The sequence below is a fragment of the Alosa sapidissima genome, chromosome 8 (genome assembly GCF_018492685.1).
Source record: "Alosa sapidissima isolate fAloSap1 chromosome 8, fAloSap1.pri, whole genome shotgun sequence".
Lineage (NCBI taxonomy): Eukaryota > Metazoa > Chordata > Actinopteri > Clupeiformes > Clupeidae > Alosa > Alosa sapidissima.
The window spans coordinates 17,903,773-17,926,412 of NC_055964.1; the positions used below are offsets into that span (position 1 = coordinate 17,903,773).

Here is a 22,640-nt window from a genome sequence, read left to right on the forward strand (position 1 = left end):
GAGAGAAAGAGAAGGGGAGAGGAGAAGGGAGAGGGGGACAAAGTCTAGGGGAAAAAGGCAGAGCAGCTTGGCATTTACGAGCGCCTGGCAAACAGAGCACATGTCAGCACATTTAATTGTTAGCACTAACAAAGTACCACAGCAGGAGCAGCTCCCAGCATACCAGCAATGCCATGAGACTAGACCAGACACTGACACACACACACACACACACACACACAATACTGAAATCAATTTGACTCCTCATATCACACAAAAAACACACACATTACAACCTCAAACAGCATAACTCAAGAAATAGTCCCTAAAGTCCAAACACACACACACACACAGTAGATCTTTCACACCAAGGGCTCTGACCAGGCCACAAATCAGTCAGAGACACAACAGCATTCTGAGACATCCATCTGCAGAGCAAAGCACAGCACAGTCAACACACACACACACACACAGTGAGGTTAAACAGCCGTTTAAATGGGAGATGACCTTCTCCAGTCCTTTCATTAGGCCCAAGCAGACACGCTGACGTTTGGTAAATAATGCCAACGCTCAATGGCACCCTGGGAGAAAGTGAGCGAAAGAGAGAGAAAGAGAGAAAGAGAGAGAGAGAGAGAGAGAGAGAGAGAGAGAGAGAAGAGAGAAAGAGAAAGAGAGAGAGAGAGAGAGAGAGAGAGAGAGAGAGAGAGAGAGAGAGAGAGAGAGAGAGAGAGAGAGAGAGAGAGAGAGAGCACTCTGGGGGAACTCGCCTTTGGCCCAGGAAATGCCTTGTTTTTCTTTTTCTCTCCATCTCTCATTCCCACTCTCCCTCCCCCTCTTCTCTCCATTTGACTGTAAATAAAGGACGACCCCATTAAATCGATGTAAATTTATAATTCAATATAAAATGTTATGGCAGTTCGCCACTGCCTGAGTGTGTGCGATTGTGTACAGTGTGTGTGTGTGTCTCAGTGTGAGTGCATGTGTGTGTATGAGTGTGTGTGTGTGTGTATGAGTGTGAGTGTATATGAGTGTGTGTCTGTGGACTGTATTGTTGATGTTGGGGACATTCACAATATTTAGAGCTGTTTGGATATTGTCAGTGCTCTTGCAGACACAGGGCTCAGGGCTGCTGTATCAGGAGGCCTACTGCTCTGGCCATTCCCATAAAGCACACACGCACAGGCCTGGCCACATATCTCCCGAATTCTTCTTGCTCGGTCAAGCAATTGATCCTTCTCGGTCATGCTAACCCACCACTACACACACACACACAAATCATTCTGTCATTTTTCTATAAACACACACACTATTCTGTTTTTTGCAGTCACCCTCTCTCTACTTTTCTCACCCTTCACACACACTCCATCATACACACACACGCAGAAAAGCTAAATGAGAAAAATATTGCACAGGAATTAGTCAGCATAATTTGTTCCATGCCCGGGTCAGGCAGACAACACCCTTTGTTTCATGTCTCTGCTTTACGACTCTGACATCAGCTGCATGCCATAAAAATACATCACACACGGGCGGCAACATCCGCCTAGTGCCCTTTTTATAAGACTATTCATTCACTGTGTGTGTGTGTGTGTGTGTATGGACATCTGTGTATCTGCTTGCTTGTGTCTGTAGGTGTGTGTTAGGCTTGTATATGTGCATGTGGTCACCATAAACTAATTTGTATATAAGTATATATACACTCTTTTGATCCCGTGAGGGAAATTTGGTCTCTGCATTTATCCCAATCCGTGAATTAGTGAAACACACTCAGCACACAGTGAGGTGCCGTGAGCTGCAGTGAGCAGTGCAGCAGTGAGCTGCCTGCTACAGCGGCGCTCGGGGAGCAGTGAGGGGTTAGGGGCCTTGCTCAAGGGCACTTCAGCCGTTCCTACTGGTCGGGGTTCGAACCGGCACCCCTCCGGTTACAAGTCCGAAGCCCTAACCAGTAGGACACAGCTGCCCCACCATTTGTGTGTGCGTGTGTGTGTGTGTGTGTGTGTGTGCACATATGCACATGTAATTTTAAATGTTCTGCAGAGCCATATGCTGCTTCCTAAACAGTGCACGTCATACTTCTTTTGAAGAACCGAAGAGCTAAGCACATAAAACCCAGCCTAGTCATAGAGGGATGGGACTCTGCGCGCCCCTCTTAAAAACGTCACAGTTAATCCACATGTGGCTTTCTAGTGGGTGAAATCACTGACATATGACACACTTCAGAACAGCTGTCGACACTTTTTCTTTTAATGTCCTTGAAACATCATTGATAAAAATCTCTATGTAAATAGATGAGGAGAGATGCTTTTACATGAAAGGAATCTACCCAGGATGGTCATGAAACACCCTCCCTCACCCTTTTCTTGTGAAACAGGAGATGATCGATACTCACTGCACTCATCTAGTGCTTTGTCTGCAGAATTTGGCAGTTATATCACTTAAGTAAGAGGAGACGACAACGACGGGCAAATACTGTACTATGTAGAGATCGCGAAGAGGAAGTGTTTTCTAACGACAGTTCTGTTAAATGTGACGATAATTTAAAAAAAAGAAAAAGAAAAATCAATATCTTTTAACAAATAATAATAATAATAATAATAATAAAGCTTTATTTGTATAGCACCTTTCATACACAGAATGCAGCTCAAAGTGCTTTACATTTGAAGCATGTAACACAATAGTAGTCAGTCAGTCATTATCAATCACTTTTCTTTGCTGTTTATGATATGCTCAGCAACATATCAAAAATATAGAAAATGACGTCATAAGACTGGCAGCCTTAACCCTCTTACCCCCCACAAGCACGCCATATGGCAACTGTGGCAAGGAAAAACTCCCAAATTCCAGGAAGAAACCTTGAGCAGAACCTGACTTAATAGGGGGAGCCCATCTGCTTCTGGCTGGCTGCGCCCTCCAATAGTAGCAGATGTAGAATAATCTGAAAATGTAGTCTACAGGATAAGATGAGTTAACTAAAAGCTTTCCTGTACAGGTATGTTTTCAGATCTTTTTTAAAAATATTTACTGAACTCGCCTGCTTGATGTACAGAGGCAGGGTGTTCCATAGTTTGGGGGCATAATGGATAAACGCAGCTTCTCCACTTTGTTTGTGGAGCACTTTGGGTACGATTAAAAGATTAGAATTGGATGATCTAAGTTTCCTTTGTGGTTGATAAGATATTAAAAGCTCAGAGATATATGAAGGTGCTATGCCATTCAGAGCTTTGTAAGTAATTAACATAACCTTAAAATCAATTCTATAGGAAATAGGGAGCCAGTGCAGTTCAGCCAACACAGGGGTGATGTGTTCTCTCTTCTTAGTCTTAGTTAAAAGTCTAGCCGCAGAGTTCTGTATGAGTGCCAATTTCTTTAGATGTTTTTTGGGAAGACCAGTGAAAAGTGCATTGCAGTAGTCTAACCTGCTAGTGATAAAGGCGTGAATTAGTTTTTCTGCATCTTGTTGAGTTAAAAAGGGCCGCACTTTGGCAATGTTTCTCAAGTGGAAATAGGCTGTCTGAGTAACTTTACTGATATGGGGCTTAAAACTTAACTCTGCATCTAAGATGACACCGAGGCTTGTTACTTTTGGTTTGACCTGGTGTGCCAAGTTCCCCAGATTACTAAGAGTAATATCTCGCTTTAGTTTTGGTCCAACCAGAAGTACCTCTGTTTTGTCATCATTTAGTTTCAAAAAGTTTTTGCTCATCCACTGATTAATGGAGGTTAGGCATGCAGTGAGGGAGCAAAGGCCATCTGGGTTAGTTGGCTCAACAGAAAGATACAATTGGGTATCATCTGCGTAGCTGTGGAAGTTTACATTATGTTGACTTATGACGTTTCCCAATGGAAGCATATATAGAGAAAATAGCAGGGGACCAAGGCAGCTCCCCTGGGCCACACCAAAAGGCAAGTCATGTTTTTCAGATACATGATCTCCTAGACTGATATAAAAATCTCTGCCAGTAATGTAGGTTTGAAACCAGTTTAGAGCCAGTTAATAGCCTGTGGTGATACCACAACAAAAGACTAGAGGGTCCATTTTCATGGGAACAATGCCATGCAATGTCAGCTTAGATGATTAACTAAAATGCTGAGCGTCTTCCTCTTGGCTCCCTGCCTGAAATCTATTTTTAGAGCCCAGTTTCACATACGTGGCTCACCTGGGAGGCAGGGGCGCCAGATGCTCCAATTATTGAAGCCAGGCTGTCACCACCTCCATCGGTGTCACCCGTGGGATCCTGCTGGGGCCCACAGGCCAAGAGCAGACGGGGGGAAAAACACTGCTTCAAAAAACAAAACGAAATTTGGGGTCTCAGAAGACTGATCATAATCACAGTTCTTGGGCCTGGTCCAACAGTCAAGAGTCAAAAAATGACAACAGGTCTGATCACAAATCAGTTTAACCAAACAGCTCCTGATGCATGAGGTAGTTTAAGATTCTAACAACAAAGGGCTGAAGGTTAATCCATGATCATCTTCCTTATGGCGAGGGGAATCTTTGTGGACCCAGGACCCTGATGCAGGGGACCACATTTGATTTGGGAGATTAGGGTCAGAGGCTGGTGGATTTAGTCCCTTTAGGCAATAAGAGCAGAGTCCCATCTCTTATTGAGTCCAGCCTTGCGTAACGTCAGTGGGACCTGCACTTAAAAGCAGTGCAACAAAGTGATTAGCTCTAGCCAGATGAACTCTGGCATTTAAGAGCCGTGTGGGCTACGGTCGCTGGTTTCTAACCATGAAAGGCTACCACAACAACATATGTGCTCTTACCAGTACTACATTGAACTTCTGTTAGCTTGAGCCAACGTCAACGGCTCAAAGTGTGTAAAGTGTGATTTCCTCAGTGCACCTTAAGTCCAACAGGGCAACCGTTCCCACAATGTCTGTCAACCATACTGAAACTGTTGAGGAGGTGGAATCAGAACAAGAGCACTCTCAAACTGAGAAGTTCGTGAGAACCACCACCCCTTGACTAAAGCACCTGGCAACGACTAATTCACGGTCTAATTCACCACATCTCTGTATTCACAGTTCAAAGGCTTCTCACCAGGCCAAAGCTGACAGCACAGACCAAACTGTGGGCCTTTTACTGCACTGTAGTCTTTCACGGTTTTTTAATAGTTAAAAGGGAGAGACGTGAGAAACTAAAAGCTCATATTTCAAGCCATTTATGAACATTTTCCTATGTTTAGCATTTCTGTCATTTATAGAGTATTGTTGTTTCTCCACTGAGACTTATCATATCATTATCAGGCTGTATGCGGTCTGTTCAGATTTGAATGGCACTGTGCTGTCTGCTGTGTGAGTGGTTGATGGGCCTAGCAGCAGAAAATTAAACCCAAAAAAGGAAGACGAAATCTCATTCATCCTCACCGCAACCTACTTTCTTTCCGGTCTCATGGCGGCCCATGTGGGTTAGGAAAGGTGAAGTAGCCAGCCAAGGGCGGGGCGATGACATCACAGGAAGCGCAGACTGAGTGGGCTCCCAGTGTTTTTTTTTTTCCCTCCCCCCACTTGTATAGCTGTTTGTCAGTCTAAGCGCCTTCCGTTGTCAAAATGTCATTTGTGTTGACTTTTACAGCCTCCGCCTCCCTTTGTCCTTTTAGTTCACACTGCTACAATGTGCTACATGTAACACACACACACACACACACACACACACACACACACACACACACACACGTGTGTGTGTGTTTGTAAATATGAAAATCTACACCTATGTGTAAGGGTGTAGGTATCCCTCACGCACGTCTCCATCTCCTCACCCAACAGCTGTCAGTATGTGTGAGCGTGAGCCTGAGTCTGAGTCGATGATGCCCTCTGCCATGTGGGAGGACCGGAGACCGGAGCGTCTGTGGTGAGGAGCAATGTCCGGGCGTGCTATGGCCACTTGTCTGCACAGACAGAAGGCGGAGGTTTCCGCAGGGAGTGGGGTGTCATTTAACAACAAAAAATTAAAAAAGAGAAAACAACGAAGATACTGATGAATATTCTTTCACTTATTATGCGCAGGGAAGACAATTTGTGTCTGGTGTGGATGGGTTTTAAAGGCTAGTGCCTCTTCCCAAATGTGGCTACAGCACGATCCTGAAATGGTCACTGAAAAATCTGCTTAAAGGGCCTGCTTGTTTTAGTAAAAATATTTATATTTAGCAGCAGTGTATTAATGATGTATTACAAGAATCTGACAATGTTAAAATTGCACTATTCAATATTTTGCTACCTAGTACACACAGATATACTTAAAATACTACAAATTAAAATGCAGCCTAAACACACTGATACAAAAGCACGGTACATATCCTGTTTCTCAATTCACACTCTCATGAGACACGAGACCGTCGACCACATCCTGAGCATACGCTAAACCAGTGGAGCGCTGAGAATCAACAACGAACAAAAGGCCAGCACAGGAAGAAGCAGAGGACCAGGGCCTGTGTTTCAGCATGGCAGCCCCTCTGTCTAATGCCCTCTTCACTGCGCCCACAGCGAACTCAGCCACCAACGTGACTGCAAGACCCCTGGGCCAACCCAGGGAGAGCCATGGGTGTCGTTTGAGAGACAGACATTTGAATGTCACAGGCTTACAGCGCGATTCAGAGCACAGACAAGCCTGCACATGCAAAGGCGGGCGTCACAACAAAGGGCCCTGATGGTGGTGTCAAGGCCGCTGCCAGTTTTGGTGTGTCATGTCATCAAAATCAACAAGAACAAGTTCACCCGCATGGGAGCATATGCATTAGAGTGTGGGTGGCATTAATGCATTACTGTTTGTTCATGAACTACACAGTAACTTTGTTCAGTTGAAGGATATGAAAGCTAAAGCAAGAACTCCTTTCTTTAGCAGCATCTAAAGGCAACGCCTGATAGCTTGTTTTATAGATCATTGTGGTACCGATTACAGGCGCAAAGATCTCACCGCTTCTCAAATATCTCAACCTGATTGGTTGATTAAGACAATAAACCTTTGAACTTGAAAAGGCCAATAAAAAAAGAGTGCACCCACAAAACTGGACTGTGTGTGTGTGTGTGTGTGTGTGTGTATGTATGTATGTATGTATGTATATATATATGTGTGTGTGTGTGTGTGTGTGTGTGTGTGTGTGTGTGTGTGTTTGTGGGGGGGGGGGGGGGGGCAATGTAAAGGTCACTGATTGTGCCCTTCTGCTTTCCATCTTTGTCATGGTGCAATTATGAGGAGAGGTGGAGGGATCAATTAATCATACAGGATTTATCTACAGATTACATAACCTGATTAGCACTTCATGTGCAATGGTACAATGGATCCATCAATCGGGTTTGACTAAGTGCTACACACCACAAGAGAGGGTGAAAAGTCTACTTATCATTCAGACGCGGCAGGATGTGGAGAGAGTCATTGGTGCCTGAAAATAAAAATACTGACAGATCTAGCATTATACTATCTGTAATCTTGCGCTTTTAGCATAAAACATTTTAGCAGAGACCCGTTTGAGGGCTGTAAAGAGCAAACTGTCCAAAAAGAAACCCTATAAACGTTCAATGTTTTGATGGAGAGCTCCTTCAGGAACTGTTATTGACTACAATCTCAATAGAAAAGACCTTTTAAGAGTTCCCAAGATTCTTTTTCTATGTAACATTACACACAGATGTCGAGCACAATCATGACAAACACACACACCAGAAACACACACACAGCCCCAAACAACCCCAAACTTTGAAAACCACAAGGCCAAGTTAAATCTTAGAGTGGATACATTTTAAGAGACACTAGTTTTTTGCCCCCTATAGGATCAACAATCTGGCAAAGAGGGCTGTTTCATCAAGGACAAGCTTTAACACAGCTGCTTTGCCCCCAGGCAAAAATCCTCCCAGTCACTGCTGGTCAAACAAGCGCATGAGTACTATAGATGGATCAAACATGTGACGTTGTCCTGGCGGTCAGTCCGGGACCTGCCATCCCAGCAGCTCTGCTATGACAGCAATGGTCCCGTCAACAACAGCCTCAAATCAAGACAAAGGAGAGGGCTGCGTCTATATTGTGCATGAAAAGACTGAGGACAGGTTTATATCGGAATACACGACAGGCGAGGAGGGGTCCACTAGCCGAATGTTTGTTCTGCCGGTGCTGCTGCCAAGCATGAAACTGCAGGCAAGAAGAGGTGCTGCAGATGCACTACTATGAATACGAGGCACATGGTACACCATCCCCACAGACAGAAAAATATGGAAACAAAATATGGAAATCTAGAAACCATTAAGGAGAGTAATACATTGTAGATCATCTGGGCACACTGTTGCACCATTCACTCTCCCTATACCAGGCTTGTGCAAAATTCCAGAATTTAATTGAAACTGGCTTTTAAATTCCAATTCAATTCTTGAATTTCACTGGCATTTTAATTGAGGGAGCAAACAGGAAGCAGAATTGCAATTCGAATTGTGCACAACCCTGCCCTATACCACTAATCTATAAAATGGTGAATCATTTGACATTAACTTACCTATTAACTAACATGAGCGTATCACAAAAGCACAGCACAAGGTAAAGAAAAATGACCATTTACTCACAACAAGTATGTGGTCAGACTGGGAGAGTCTCCACATTATACATAGCACAATCACAATAGCAAAGGCTATTCTCTTTGCAAACCCGTTTACTTTCTGTTGGACCCATAGCTGGAACAAGCATATTTCAGCCTAATTATGGAGTTTACACATTCCCACATGTGCACACACGTCACACATACAATCGTTAATATGAACTATAAATATTTCATCAATAAATTAATCAAGAGAGCCGTTTTTTATGTACTGTAGCAGCAATGAACACCTTCAAGGCCTTCTTGGGGCTTTGGCAATAGGCTATGAGAGACCTTGCAGGAATCCTTGGAATGCTGTGGAATATTTATTTAAGAATGAAATGAAACAAATTTGAGTCGTTATTCAGTGCACTGTGTCAAACGGAATCACTCTTCATTTCCCAAAGAAAACCTTTTGAATCAAGCTGTAAACCAGTGAATCATGAATCAAAATGTTTAGCTGTCAGCTATAACGTTCACACCCCTCACTGCCAAAGTTAGCGCATCACGCTAAAATGACATGACAGCCAAACAGTGTAGGAGAGGCAATAGCTTGGCAACTGAGGGTGACATTTGTCAACACACTTGGTTTATCTCATGATACAGGCAAAAGAGGGAAGAAGACAAGAAAGGTCAAAAGGAGGAAAGCAAAACAAAAATTCCCCATAAAAAGAAGCAAGCTCTCATCTGTTCCTTTTTCCCCTTTTCGTCTGACCTGGCGACACACACACACACACACATTTTTTTATGTGTACTGGACAGTAAACCTCTAATAGGTCCATTGTTTAACAAGTAATATTAGCTAACTTTAGCAATGCTAAATAAGATTTTTATACCAGTCATGTCAAGGATTATGGGGGGGAGGGGGGGGGTCAATACTATTTCTACTACTACTAACCCTAATCACCATCATCATCATCATCATCATGTTAAGACACACATAGACACACAGAGCAGTGTAAAGCCGAGGTGTGTTAAGACACACAGACACACAGAGCAGTGTAAAGCCGAGGTGACTGAGGGTACACCCGGCGCTTGTTCTGCACACAGGGGTGAAGCCTCTCAACAGATCCTGGTGGAGCTGTCCGCTTCCTCTCCAGCTGTTCCCCATTTCCTCTTCACAAGCCGCACGCCTGCCACACCCCGCACCCCCTCTCTCTCTCTCTCTCTCCATCACCTCCACTGTGCAATCCCTTCTGCTGCTCTGACAGTTTTTCACCCACCAATGGCCCTGGCTTTTGCATTTGTATGGCTTACCCAGTGCAGACCTAAGCGATATAGCTAGTATTGACATCCATTCTCTCCACTTACCCACAACAGTGAAAGCTCTGGATAGCTCATGAGAAAAGGCCTTAAGCAACCGGATCAATGTTATGAATTGTTATTGGCACACCGTAACAGCATGAAAGCAGAAGGACTCCCGTTTTGTTTCTAAAGAATACACATATGAATATGCTAATCAACGCAAACCACAAACAAAGTATGGGGTAATAACAATTCAAAAGCACACAACAACATTGTGCATCATCTTGTTTGCACTTTGCCTGAAGACAATGGCAAAAAAACACGATGACCACAAAGGCTGCAAAAAGTTATAAACAAATCAGGAAGACAGCTGTTCAGCTTTTGAGATGGAGTTCCAAAAGAGTGACTCAAACAGGAAGAGCCAAACTAAACTAGACGTCCGATGATATCTCTTTACCTGCACTGAAATTTGACCGTTTGGTCCCGTTCTGTCTCCTTTTTTATCGGTTCCCCTGGATCTGACCTGTCTCTCTAATCTTAGTCAAACATTTGCTTTCATGTCTGTGTGTAAATATGAGCCTGGCTCTGCATGTGTGTTGTGTATCACCAACCTAGAGAGCTCAGCTCACACAGTTTGTGGTCTGAAAGGCAGGTTTTTGCAGTGTACACCTGTGTATGCACAGACACACAGACACACAAAGATCCTTTCTGAACAAAGTATGGAATGGTAAGTTGAATTAAGGTCATCTATTATTCTATTATCATCATCATCATTTTCAGGTGTATTACGTACTAGGTGATAAGATCTGTTGCATAGAGAACAACCATCAGCACACCTTTTTAGGTGGTGGTCACCAGAACCTTGTCCCAAAGGTTCCTCCACAGTAAAAAGACTTTTCTCCTGATACCACATAAATTTTGCCTCTTGTTACAACAGGTGGATCATTCACAGGATAGAATCAGTATTTGTGGATGTACAATTCATGTGTGTGTGTTGTGCGTGCATGCTTGTGTGTGTGTGAGAGTGTGTTTGTAGTACAAAAACTACACTATAACTATAAGTCGAATGGTAGCAATCATGCTCCTGCCACTTTCACCGCCCTGCAATAAAAAGGAACTTTTCGACTGATAAAAGTTGAACTAATGAACTACTCAATGGGACATCACTTTTACACACCTCCGGAAACAAACCTTGCTTGCACAAACTCACACTTCTCATGATATAAGCAAAGAGGAAAGAGAGTGACGAGACAAGAAAGGTCGAAAGGAGGAACGCAAAACAAAAGTTCTCTTAAATTCCCCATAAAAAGAAGCAAGCTCTCATCTGTTCCTTTTTCCCTTTTCATCTGACCTGGCGACACACACACAGAAATATTTTCTTTATGTGTACTGGACAGTAAACTTTGTCTAATGGGTTCATTGTTTAGTCAAGTAATATCAGCAATCACTTTAGCAATGGTATATAAACATTTTACATGGTGACCGATGAGTACATCACGTGTAAAAGACACACATTCAGAGCAGTGTAAAGGCGAGGTGTAAAACTTTCCTCTTGATATCACATACATTTTTCTTGTTTCAAGGTGTGTGTGTGTGGTACAAAACGAAACTAGGTTAAGTCGAATGCTCATGTCACTTTCACCACCCTGCAATAAAAAGGATAATAAAAAAAACTTTTCGACTGATAAAAGTTGAACTAGTGCACTACTGATGGACGTCACTTTTACACACCTTTGGAAAAGAGCCTTGCTTGCACAAACTCACACTTGGTTCTCTCTTCATCTTTCACAATCACTGTCTTTCACACACGTTTCTCACATACTTTCTCTGAACTCTCATTCTCACACTTTTATTTAACTGGAGACACACACACACACACACACACACACTCCTTTCCTCAACTAATTTCCATCACATTTATTTTCCCTCCCATCCTACTCTCTCCGAAACACAAACAGATCACTTTTTCACCGTGTGATAGCATTCTGCCATTCTGTAAAACTCTTAAACACATACGCACACTGTAGTCTTGTCTCTTTGACTGTCTCCATGCAAACAAACAGCCAGGGTCCGTGGAGAGATGAGGCTGGGTCTGGCCCTGCTCTTAATGGCCTTCTGTCTCCATTAGGCCACGCTGCATCCCCGGCCCAATAAAACTTTATGGCATTATGTCATGGCCCAAGCTTCTACGTACAGCAGTGGCGGGGAGGGAGGAGGGGATAGAGCGACAGCGTCACCAAGGGAGATTGTCTTGTCTCTATTGTCTTTTTACCTCTCTCTCTCTCTTTGTGAGAATCACTCTCCTCTCATTAAAACTAGCCCCCCCTCCACACACACACTCTCAATCTCTTTTCCATTTCTTCAGTGTAGTTACAGTCCACCCTATCGCTCTCAGATTTATCCGATCTCTGTTGTCCTTCTCGTCTTACTCTTCGCCCTCATGCTCATGTCTAATCTTCCTGTTCCACTCCTTCAGTGGGCCTCTTCACTTCCTTCAGTTTTCCCAGACACCTGCAGGCTAGCCGAGAGGTCTTGTCCACTCTTATCCACAATGGCTGACACGTTGTGTCAGATGGCACCTGCTGAACTAAATTAAATCAAATCCCACACATGCACACAGACAAAGACACACACACACACACCTGCAGCTTTTTGTGCTGCTGTGCAATTGTTGTGGGTTGTTATTGGTTTTAAATTGAATGAGGCACCAGGGACAACTAATGATTCATCAACAAGTCTGCGTCATGCACAAAGCCATGTTAATGCTTTGGGACTCACTTGGGCATGGTTCACTGGTGTAAAATAAAACACATACTGTATATTTCATGTACAACCAACACAGAGCACCTATTTGGCAAACTTTATTATGTAAACAAACAAATCCGGACACAAGCAGAGAAGACGGCAGGGGAAAAAATATATACTCAAGTCTCCATCTTCTTTTACCATTCATGTGACCAGAATCCCAATTTAGAACGACCACTTCACAGTCTTTCCACTCCACAGTGGCAGGCAGCCGCTAAACAAACAATACCTTGGCTGATGATGCAAGCTTCAGAGCTTGAAGGCACAGCTTCACCCCACGCAACAGGCCACACCGACAAGCCAGGACAAGTACAATTCTCCATGACGCATTCCTCTACCATCTTGCATACAACAAATACAATGCAGTGGAGTGGGCCTTTAAGTAATTAAGACTATAAGTGAGATAAGGGTTTTTGTTCTTCGTAACATGAAGGGTTTGGGATTTCAATTACCTGTTGGGAAACATGGCAGAATGTTCAGGCCGTTTGGCCAGGAAATGGCCCGTCTCAATTTTAAAATGTATACTTAGAGTAGATATAAGAGTGTGCCCTGAGCCAGAGTATACAGCTGTGTTTATTTGTTTTACAGCTGAACTGATGATGAATGATTGTGAGGGAGTTCCTGGGCAGGATGCATCTCATTACGGCACCATTTTCTTATGAGGAACTTCCTCAATTTTCCAAACTTAAGCAAACATCTCGGGTGGAAAATTCTGATCACACTTCTTTTCACGGCCAGCAAGCCTTGCAGGCCGAAAGTTTCTCCATCACTCTCCTCCAAATGACCAAACAGTGTGAACCAAGAGGAAGGAAAGCCTATCATAAAAATTGAAGTATTTGCTAACATTGGCTAAGTGGTTTGCTTGACAACTGGAAGGGGTCTCTGGTAGACTTCAATGCACGATATACTCAGAACCTAAAACAAAAAATGTGTCACTGCTTAAGGCTTGTACCAATGCAGGGTGCTATGTGAAGCAGTGGTTCATCTGGGTTGTGCTGCAGGGCCGTATACTAACCTTCAATCATAACTGAGAGGAGCGGCACAGCTGAAGGACAGGCCCCCTTGACCTTTGTGTGGCTTGGCATTTCGCTCTGGGCTGACTTGCGCTGATAATGTCCACCAATGATAAATGGCTGCCAAAGAGGATAAGTGGGCCCATGAAAAGCCAATGCCCAAGGCAACCTCAAAAATACATCGCTTGAAAATGAACACCGTTTTGGTCCCCTCACAAGGCGTTAGGGGTGTAGGTGTAGATGAGAGGTAAACAGGGCTTAAAATTCATTTTTCAAAATGGGGGGGAATTCCCCCCTTAGGTTATTCATGTAGGGGGGATTTACACAATTTGGGGGGGGGGGTCGATTCTGATACCAAATACTTCGATACTTTTTTTAAAAAAGTGTTTGATTTTGGGGCCCCCACCACCCTGACGTCATCAGTAATATATACTGTAGTGGGATCATTCACAACAGTGGACATCCTAGATTCTGCTTGACTCTCTCCACACACACAAACACACACTGAAAATGATAGCTTATGTGATATGTTTCTATCATATATTTTTGAATTCATATAGAGTGTATTTATTTAATAATGCATTTTTTAAAGTATAGCATTTTACTAGTAATTACTACTAGCTAAACATATTTAGTCATTTGAATGCCTCATATTGACGTTTAACCTATAACACTTAGGCATATCTTTAATGTGGTGTGTAGGTCCAATTGAGTGCACATTGGTGATGAGTAGGTGTAATTGAGTGCCTGTCACTTTAAGAAAATACCTGAGAGTAATTCTATGGAGTAATTAGCCCCCCTTCAACCTGACGGTTTTAGGCTGTAGTCGCTAGTGAATAAAAGTTGTGCATAGTGCGGTATGTGTATGCAAATCATTATGTTTTCTATGTCATTAGATACAATAAATGTTGACATGTCGAAGACAATCTTTCTGGGATCAAGTGTTGACGTGACCTGAGCTAGCAGGATAGTTACCAAGGAGCTCTTTCCAGATGTAAAAGTTTGCCATGGTAGCGTAGCCGTCTGGTCAACTCTAACTGATTCTTCTAATAATACTGTCCTTCTGAGACCACACAGCGATGTAGCTATGTCAGTTAAGCCTGTAAGACTAGAAACTCTGGCAGGTCCAATTATGTGTTTTATGGATTGAGTGTCCTTTATTCAGACAGAACATTGATGCATTATTTCCTCCTGTAGAACTACAATGCTACAATGTACAATGTACCTCTTGCAAAATCAATTTGTTCAGTTATTTTTTTTCAGCCTTCCGGTGAAGTCCTTCTTTACCATGATCAAAATCATACAAAGCAAATGGTGTTTCCTTTTATCATCCTCGGCTTCATCCATCAACACAAGTGAGCCGATGTGTTAGCACGGATGCAATCGCCATGGAATTAAAACAGACAAGACCGCCATGGACGTCGCCAGTAAATCTGTGTCCTCTCATCCACATGACAAACAGCTAGGTTGGGAGAGTCCAATCACATCTTCACGCACATCAGTTTCAATTCAGGCCAGACGTTCTCCTTGTCAAAAAACGTTGCATCACAAGGGCAGTTAGGCATTAAAGGAGTCTGCTGGCCATGTTTGAGAGTGGGCATGTGTCCATGTTCTTCAAATGCCAAATGCCTATATTTTTTATGCTCTCCAAGCTATAGCTTAGACCTGGATGTTGGAAGCTATTTAAAATGTTATTGTGGAGTGTTTGGCACTGAAAAAGTGTTACAGGAGTCTACACCACTGCAAAGTGCAAATCAGTCAACGTGTTCCAGTGACTGGATAGCTGGTTGGTTGGTCTTCACTGAAACGTGAAATGATCAGACAATAAATCAAACAACTAGATCAAACGACGACAAGAAGCAATCAAAAACCCAGGTGATGGCACGACACACTCCCGATTGCTTGAGTGAGTGTAAAGCAGAGTACGAGTGCTTACGGTCTGCCAGCTGTTGTTTTTTGCCCTTCGTCATTGCTCTACATTCCACCCCACTGAACAGGATAGAGCTCTCCTTCCAGCCTGCAAACACACGGGCGTGACCAGACAACATGTCCCCTGTGGATGTGCAGCCAACGCAACCAGACAACCTGCAGCCAAACCACTTACTCCCCATCAATTATTCACGAGAGGACAATTGGTTAAGCCAGAGAGTGCATCTTCCTTCAGAGAGACAAGGAGAGGGGGTTAGCGGCACATCATCGCATGCTGCAGCTGTGGCTGCAGAAGAACTAAAAGCCGGAGTTCCATCTTCTCTGAGAAAACATACCCAAAAAGGGAGGGGAGTGAAAAAGAATGATCTGTCTCCGGTTTTTATTTTTAAGGCCGAGATATTTACAACGACTAGGAATCAGCGGGCCACACAGGAAACATGCCTGTCAGGAATGTGATTCCAAGGAGCCATGATGCAATCGACCAGCATCTGGATTCGGTGGAGCACACGCTGCTTTGCCCGGCCCAACATGTAATTTTTCTTCTAGCTCCTTTTCCTCTCTCTCTCTCTCACACACACTCACTCGCTCACATACTCGTTTGTTCCCGCTCTTCTATTCACTCTCGCTCGCTCTCTCCATCCCTCATCCACGATTTCCCCTCTCTCTCTCATCCATGGTTTTCCCCTTCTCGCTCTCTCCCTCATTAGCATGGCGCGCGATGACGTTCATTCTTTCATGGCGCTCGGGTTCCACCACAGTTGAGCTACTGCCAGGCACTGAATTCTTGAATGGGGGTTTAGGAGGGGGGAGGGCCTATTCGCAGTCGTCATGGGTTACAGCTTGTACTCTGGGATGGCTGAGTCCTCAGAAGAGACCAGGGTCGGATTACACCCTCACACAGGAATTTACCACCCCCACCACCACCACTACCACACACACACACACAGTCTCTCATCCTTCCACATGTCAGTCTACAGTGGAACCAGGCGGAAGATGTTCTGTGAAAAAACTTCCTGAAGGTCTTTCAACTCCTTCGCCATAATCACGGTTTCCACACTTGAATACATTCATACAAAGACATGCAGAAACATTGTGTAAAGCAAAAGGCTACCTCCCCCACATCTAAGGTAAAGTGAAGTCATGGGCAAAATGTATGGATTCTTTCCTCCACCACTATGCACTTCCAGGACTAAATACCCCTAACCGACAAAAGCGAAGATTTAACATGGTTCAAGCCAATTTTCTATTCTGTATCCAAGTCACAGGCTAAAGCGGAATTAGATAGAGGATGATAAATTAAATGTTAACCGGTATCATTAGTCTGCCATTACATGTAAGGGCAAGAATCTCTCCGTTTGTGGATATTCCCCATAAGAAGACTGGATTTCCACCACTCTTGTGCAGGACACGGCTCGCGATGACCCACACGCCTCCTCTACAGGGCCATCCTTTGGGTCATAACTGGACCGGTCAAATTCACTTAAGTGAAGTTTGTGAGGTCAGTGATTGACACAAAGAAAGACAAAAACATGCAATATCCACACAGCATTTGAAGGTGCTGAGTCACTGCAAGATTATTAACTTGTAACCTGCTTGCAACTAGTGGGCCAACACAGTGCAAACACACCAGCCTCTCATTTGTAATGCAGCGTTTTTTTTTTCTATTTAGAATAACTACTATTCTATGTTACTGGCTGAGTGTGAAAATTCATGAGATTTACTGAGATCTGTGACATTTTCTGGACATGTACATGAGAAATTGTTATAATGCAAAAGAAATTGCATCATGTCAGCATTAGGCCAAATCCGATGTAATTAAGACAAGCTGTTACTTCTCATGGGTGTCACAGCAAGTTGTGTTATTCCTTGCAGAAGACAGATAACATCCCACCAAACCTAGTAAAGGCAACACCAATGTAGTTATTTTGCCTTAACAAAATGGCTCCAGACTCATTTTCATGCCACACTGACTTAAAATAAGGAGATGGATGTCTGACATTCCCCAATGTGTATCCAGAACATGTGGTATTGCACTATATGACGTTGTTGTGGGTAGGAGCATGACACTTTCCATTGATCTTAGACAAACTGGATACCTACTTAGCGCTAAATGGGTACCCAGCATGTTGATAATTGATGGAAGGGGGAATTCCTACATTGTGTTACTTTAATTACACCTGGCTTCCACCATTCATTTTCGTTTGGTGGTTATTTATCAACATTGCTGAGATTAGTGTGGTTGTATTCATGTAGGCTACTGCTATTCATAGACTACACTTATTTGATCCTGTTTTGCAGAAACAATGTGATATCACCACGTCCTGTAGAAACGAGTTAAGCTATAAACCGCACTGGAGTGACACTGTCAAATTGAATTCTGGGCCTCCATATTATTATATACATAAAAGGGAGAGATGGGGATGTTGGTGTAGTGGGGTAGGAGTAATATTGTAACTCCCTTTCCACTGGGACTCCACTTGTGTCTTTTGTGCTATGAGACCAGGAAAATGGCCATAAATTATTAATACACACACAGAACACAAAATACAGCCATTCATCTTATCCCTAGACTCATTTATCAAAGTTGGCTTGATATAATAAACTGACTGGCAGTAACCTAAATGCCCTCATTCAACATCCAGCATGCTTTTTAAAGTAATTGTCTCTAGGCATCAAATTAATAAGTGAACAAATATGATTTATTATTATTATTATTATTATCATCATTGAGAACAATAGCATAACATGTATGCTTCTGTAGGATGGATTCCTTCATGCACAATTTCACAAATTTCTTTTAGAAAATGTAACATGTACTCCCTCATTTATCCAGTCACTTTGATACCCACTGTTACCCAGTTTGACAGCAGATTATAGATGCTAAATGAATAACTCGAAAAGCTGGTGGGCCAATATGGCACAGGACCTACTCATAAGGGGTACTACCCATGAACAAAGAGGGTTACACACCAGGCTGTCCAAAGGTGGAGCCAAAGGGCTTAGAGGTGGAAGAAATTGTGCTGGGGTCGGGACAAAGGAGAGATGCAGCATAGGTTGAGCCATTAACTGCCCAAATGCATCTGACAAGCATCACTGCCTTCATGTTTTAATTGCTGCTGCATCAATGGCGTAATTGAATCAGGCAGGAGAGGAAAGGGAAGAGTGAGGCAGGCAGACAGTTACTGGAGCCTCAGCATCCTACTGTGAAAGCAGCCAGAAGACAAAATACTTTTTAGACTCCTGTTTGTCTATAGTGACGTTGGCAATCAGTAGGACACACACACAAACACACAGGCCTATAGAGTCTATTTCAGAAGTTTTCTTGAACTCATTGCTTCATATGTGGGCCAATGGTGTGTTGATCTTTTTCTCAATGACCTGCAGTAACAGGACATGGCTATGGTTGTTGTTGTTTTAATCGCACGAATCTAAAGGAAATTTAGGCTGCCAATTCTTTCTCTCTTCCACATCCCACTCCTGGAAGGTTGTGTAACAACAATTCAGAGAACCGTATGACCAGAATGGGAGTTAATCAGATGCTTTCCTTTCGGGCCAATATAGCCTAATCTGTTTCTGCTCGAATTGTGACAGTAATTTCTACCAAAATAATTATGACATTTCTTTCATACACAACAGACGTTTTTTTTTTAACTTGAGCATCACTATTTGATGATGAGAAAGCAGCGGCATCCATCAATGTCTAGTCTCAATTTAGATGCAACAGTGTTAATGGAAACAAGTGGGCTTCGCCCTAAACAGAACAGATGTGACACCAGCCATAACGATTCCACGAGCCTACCACTGTCTTATATAATACGATTCCGTTGTGGCGCGGCCGTACGAGTAGATCGAGTCGTGGGGCCTTGTAAACTGTGCCACTTGAGGAAGTGGAGGCTCTTGTGGTTACCGTGGTCAGCGGACTAGTAGACCTAAAATGTTAGGCTATCGACACGATCTGCAATACAATTTGCTCATCGAATGGGGTTATCCAAGGTCCCATTTGGTGTTAGCTTGTAATCAAACGGCTTTTAAACTAACGCACTCAACCAATTTTCTCGCTTACGGACCCCAACATGTACCACACTGAACACCCAATTCCTGCAATGCATTAAAAAAAAGTTCACGTTAGGTTCGAGGAAATGTCAGAATCGGTCAGACTATGTCTCGAAATCGTAATTTGCCCTACGAAGCGTAAAACGGATGTGGGAGGCTGATGTTTTAACAGTATGGAAGGTGAACCACATAACGTTACGAACTGTCAAACGGTATTATACACGGGCCCGCACTGATAGCTGTGGCTAGAACCGTATTTTTTAGAATTTGTCAGCACACATCTCTCTGCATCTGTTGAAATGTGCTTCGTAAAGTAAGATTACATCATCATTACTAGTAGGCTACTCAACATCGACGAAAATACGGGCTAGCGTTTTTGGTATAGCGTATGGCGTTTGACTTCATACAACATGCATTTTCGAGGTGAATGTTGGCGATTGCTTACCCTCTCTTGCCTTTAGCAGTACCGTATTAGCCACAATATTCTCCAGCTCCATCAATATCCAGTCTGATGTTGTCGTTCGTTGAAGTAAAAGTAGTACACACAGAGCAAACTCAAGCTCTTCCCGATAGATTTTTTTCGCCCGTTTGTGGCAAAAAGGAAAGTCAGAATATGTACATATTACTATAGTGAAAAATCTATGCGTAAACTACAGAAGAATTTACTATACACGCGTGGTTTGAGCTGTCCGTTCTAAAAAGCGCATTGAGAGCATTTCCAGTTCCAAACGCCATGAGCCTGATTCTGACAGGATTCCCATCAAACAATCAAAAACGTTCACCCAGAATCAACATCAACACGAGAGACGACTGATGTCTACATCCTTTGATGATGCATTCCTGAGAGTAGCCGAGGCTGGAGCATGGTAGATTACAACCTTAAGCAGACCGCAGGGGAGTTCACAAAGTAGTAGGCTTCCCTACAAGCTGACAAAGTATCAGCGCGCTCCCCCTCTCGGTTCTTAATGACACTGAGGCTGGGTTTCTCCGTAAGGTCCCCCTTGTTTCCCTCACACATTTGAACAGAAATAGTACAGTGTTGTGTTCAAACAAATGTTGTTAGCCTAACAGGTGAACAAGTTCAATTGCTGTAGTGTTCGGTCAATTCTTGATCATCATTTTGATAAACTCATTTCACTTTGTTGAGATATACGGTTTGTAACAACACATTACCAAATGCTGTCACCGGGGGGCGGTGTCGTCAAGTGAAAGATGCATGGCAGTCAGAGAGCCCACGCAGTTCCATTTATTTGCAAAAGGTACTTTTTAACGTAGTTTGTTCGACACATTTGTCCAATATCATTGCCTAGCACATGTAGTTTTGCAGCGCTTGCATGCAGCGCTTCCCCTAGTCCTTGAGCCAGAGGAGTTGGTCTGTACCATCTGAGGGGAAGCAGTCTAGTGATTTTTGGCAAGGTACCCTAGAGTTAGAAAATAAGTGATAGCATTGCATTGGTAGTAGCTTTTTGTGTAGCCTATTATTAACATGTATGTCTACGCTTATGTATATTACAGGTGAATAGAATAAAAATCTTAACTAATAGATATCCCACAAAACTTCCACAGTTGATTATTTACATTAGGTCAATCATTTTTTGGACGTTTTCTGAAATATTATGCATACATATGTAAACGATCATTTGCATACATTTCAAGTACATGAATTGGACAAAGTCAGGTTCAAAATTCTTGTTTTTCACTTTGGAGACATATTAAAGTAAAATGTTATTCCTGAAATGCTGTATTTTTGAGAATGTCTTCCTAAATTGGCTGAAAAATCATGTTACAAAACTCCAGAACCTTTATTTACGTTTGTAAAATCCTCTAGCATATAGGAGCATAACTGGAAACTTAGTGTTAAAAAAAAGATTTCTGGTTCAGAGTTGTGCAAATGGCGATAATAATAGTTTTTTAAGTAAGTATTAAGTATTTTGATATATTCAAAATAACCAAATTCAAAACATCCACTGTAATAACATTTTACTCAAATATGTCCAAAATAAAAAATAAAAAGAATTTTGAACCTGACTTTATCCAGTGTTGAGGTTTCTGTACTTAAAATATACACAAATTATTGTGTATTTCAGTAGATAATGATAGATAGATATTTTATTGATCCCCAGAGGAAATTCAAGGCTCATTTCATAATGGCTCATTTACATACTAATACATAAAATGTCAGAAAGTTACAATACAAACAATATTGTAAATGTAATGTAAATAATCAGCTGTGGAGTTTAGTGGGGATATCTATTAGTTAATTTTTAGCCTATTCACCTGTAATATATCCCTCCATAGACATACAATGGACATGAAGAGATGGTATACCTTGTCAAAAATCACTATGAGACTTATTCCCCTTGAATGGTACCAAATGACCAAAAGGACTACCCCATTAATATATTTGATAGCATACTGGAAAAACCTCAGTTGGTTGCTCCTTGAACGCATTGGTGGCACCTTGATACACTGAAGTGGAACACAAAAGGTGAACTGGTTGAAGGAAATATGCAATAATTAACAAACTTTCTCACAGACTAGAATTTTGCATTAGCCCTACTGAATAATCACCTTAAACTAAATGTGACCACGATGTCACAAATGAAGGACAGAATCCTTACCAACACTTGTTATTCTTTCACACAAACATACAGGCATTTGTGGGCATTTTTGGGCAGTACCAAGTACGCCATGCTGTTGGAGGTGCAAACAATGCTGCATTGCCATTGAGATCAGAGAAAGGAGCAGGCTCAAGGGACATAAAAGTATTTATCATGTTTATTGACCGTTTTTATAGCCATCCATGTGTGTTCACTTCTGGCTCCTTGGCTATCATTATGGTAACTATAACGAGCTATTTGACATCTTTAGAACACTAAACATATCGGTGGTGCCTAATGTTGAGTTACTCCAGTCTCGATTTTTTGACATCAATCACTCCTATGAAATATTTCTATCGTCTATCCATAGTAAGGTGCCTGTTTCAAAGTCAACTAATGGTCAAATCAACCAAAACTTTGATATTGTTTGCACCCCCAAGTGGTCTGAGACGTAAGCT

General features: G+C 42.6%; 1 protein-coding gene across 2 annotated transcripts in view; it reads right to left on the reverse strand.

Annotated features, from left to right (window-relative positions):
* The window catches only part of grk5l (G protein-coupled receptor kinase 5 like), a 50,662-nt gene extending 30,157 nt beyond the window's left edge, over window positions 1-20,505 (reverse strand). For both annotated transcript variants that reach the window (XM_042100964.1, XM_042100965.1), the window contains exon 1: window positions 20,028-20,505. In XM_042100964.1, coding sequence (XP_041956898.1) covers window positions 20,028-20,079 — 52 coding nt within the window. In that variant the 5' untranslated portion in view covers window positions 20,080-20,505. The remainder of the gene's footprint in view (window positions 1-20,027) is intronic.
* Between the last annotated feature and the right edge of the window lie 2,135 nt (window positions 20,506-22,640).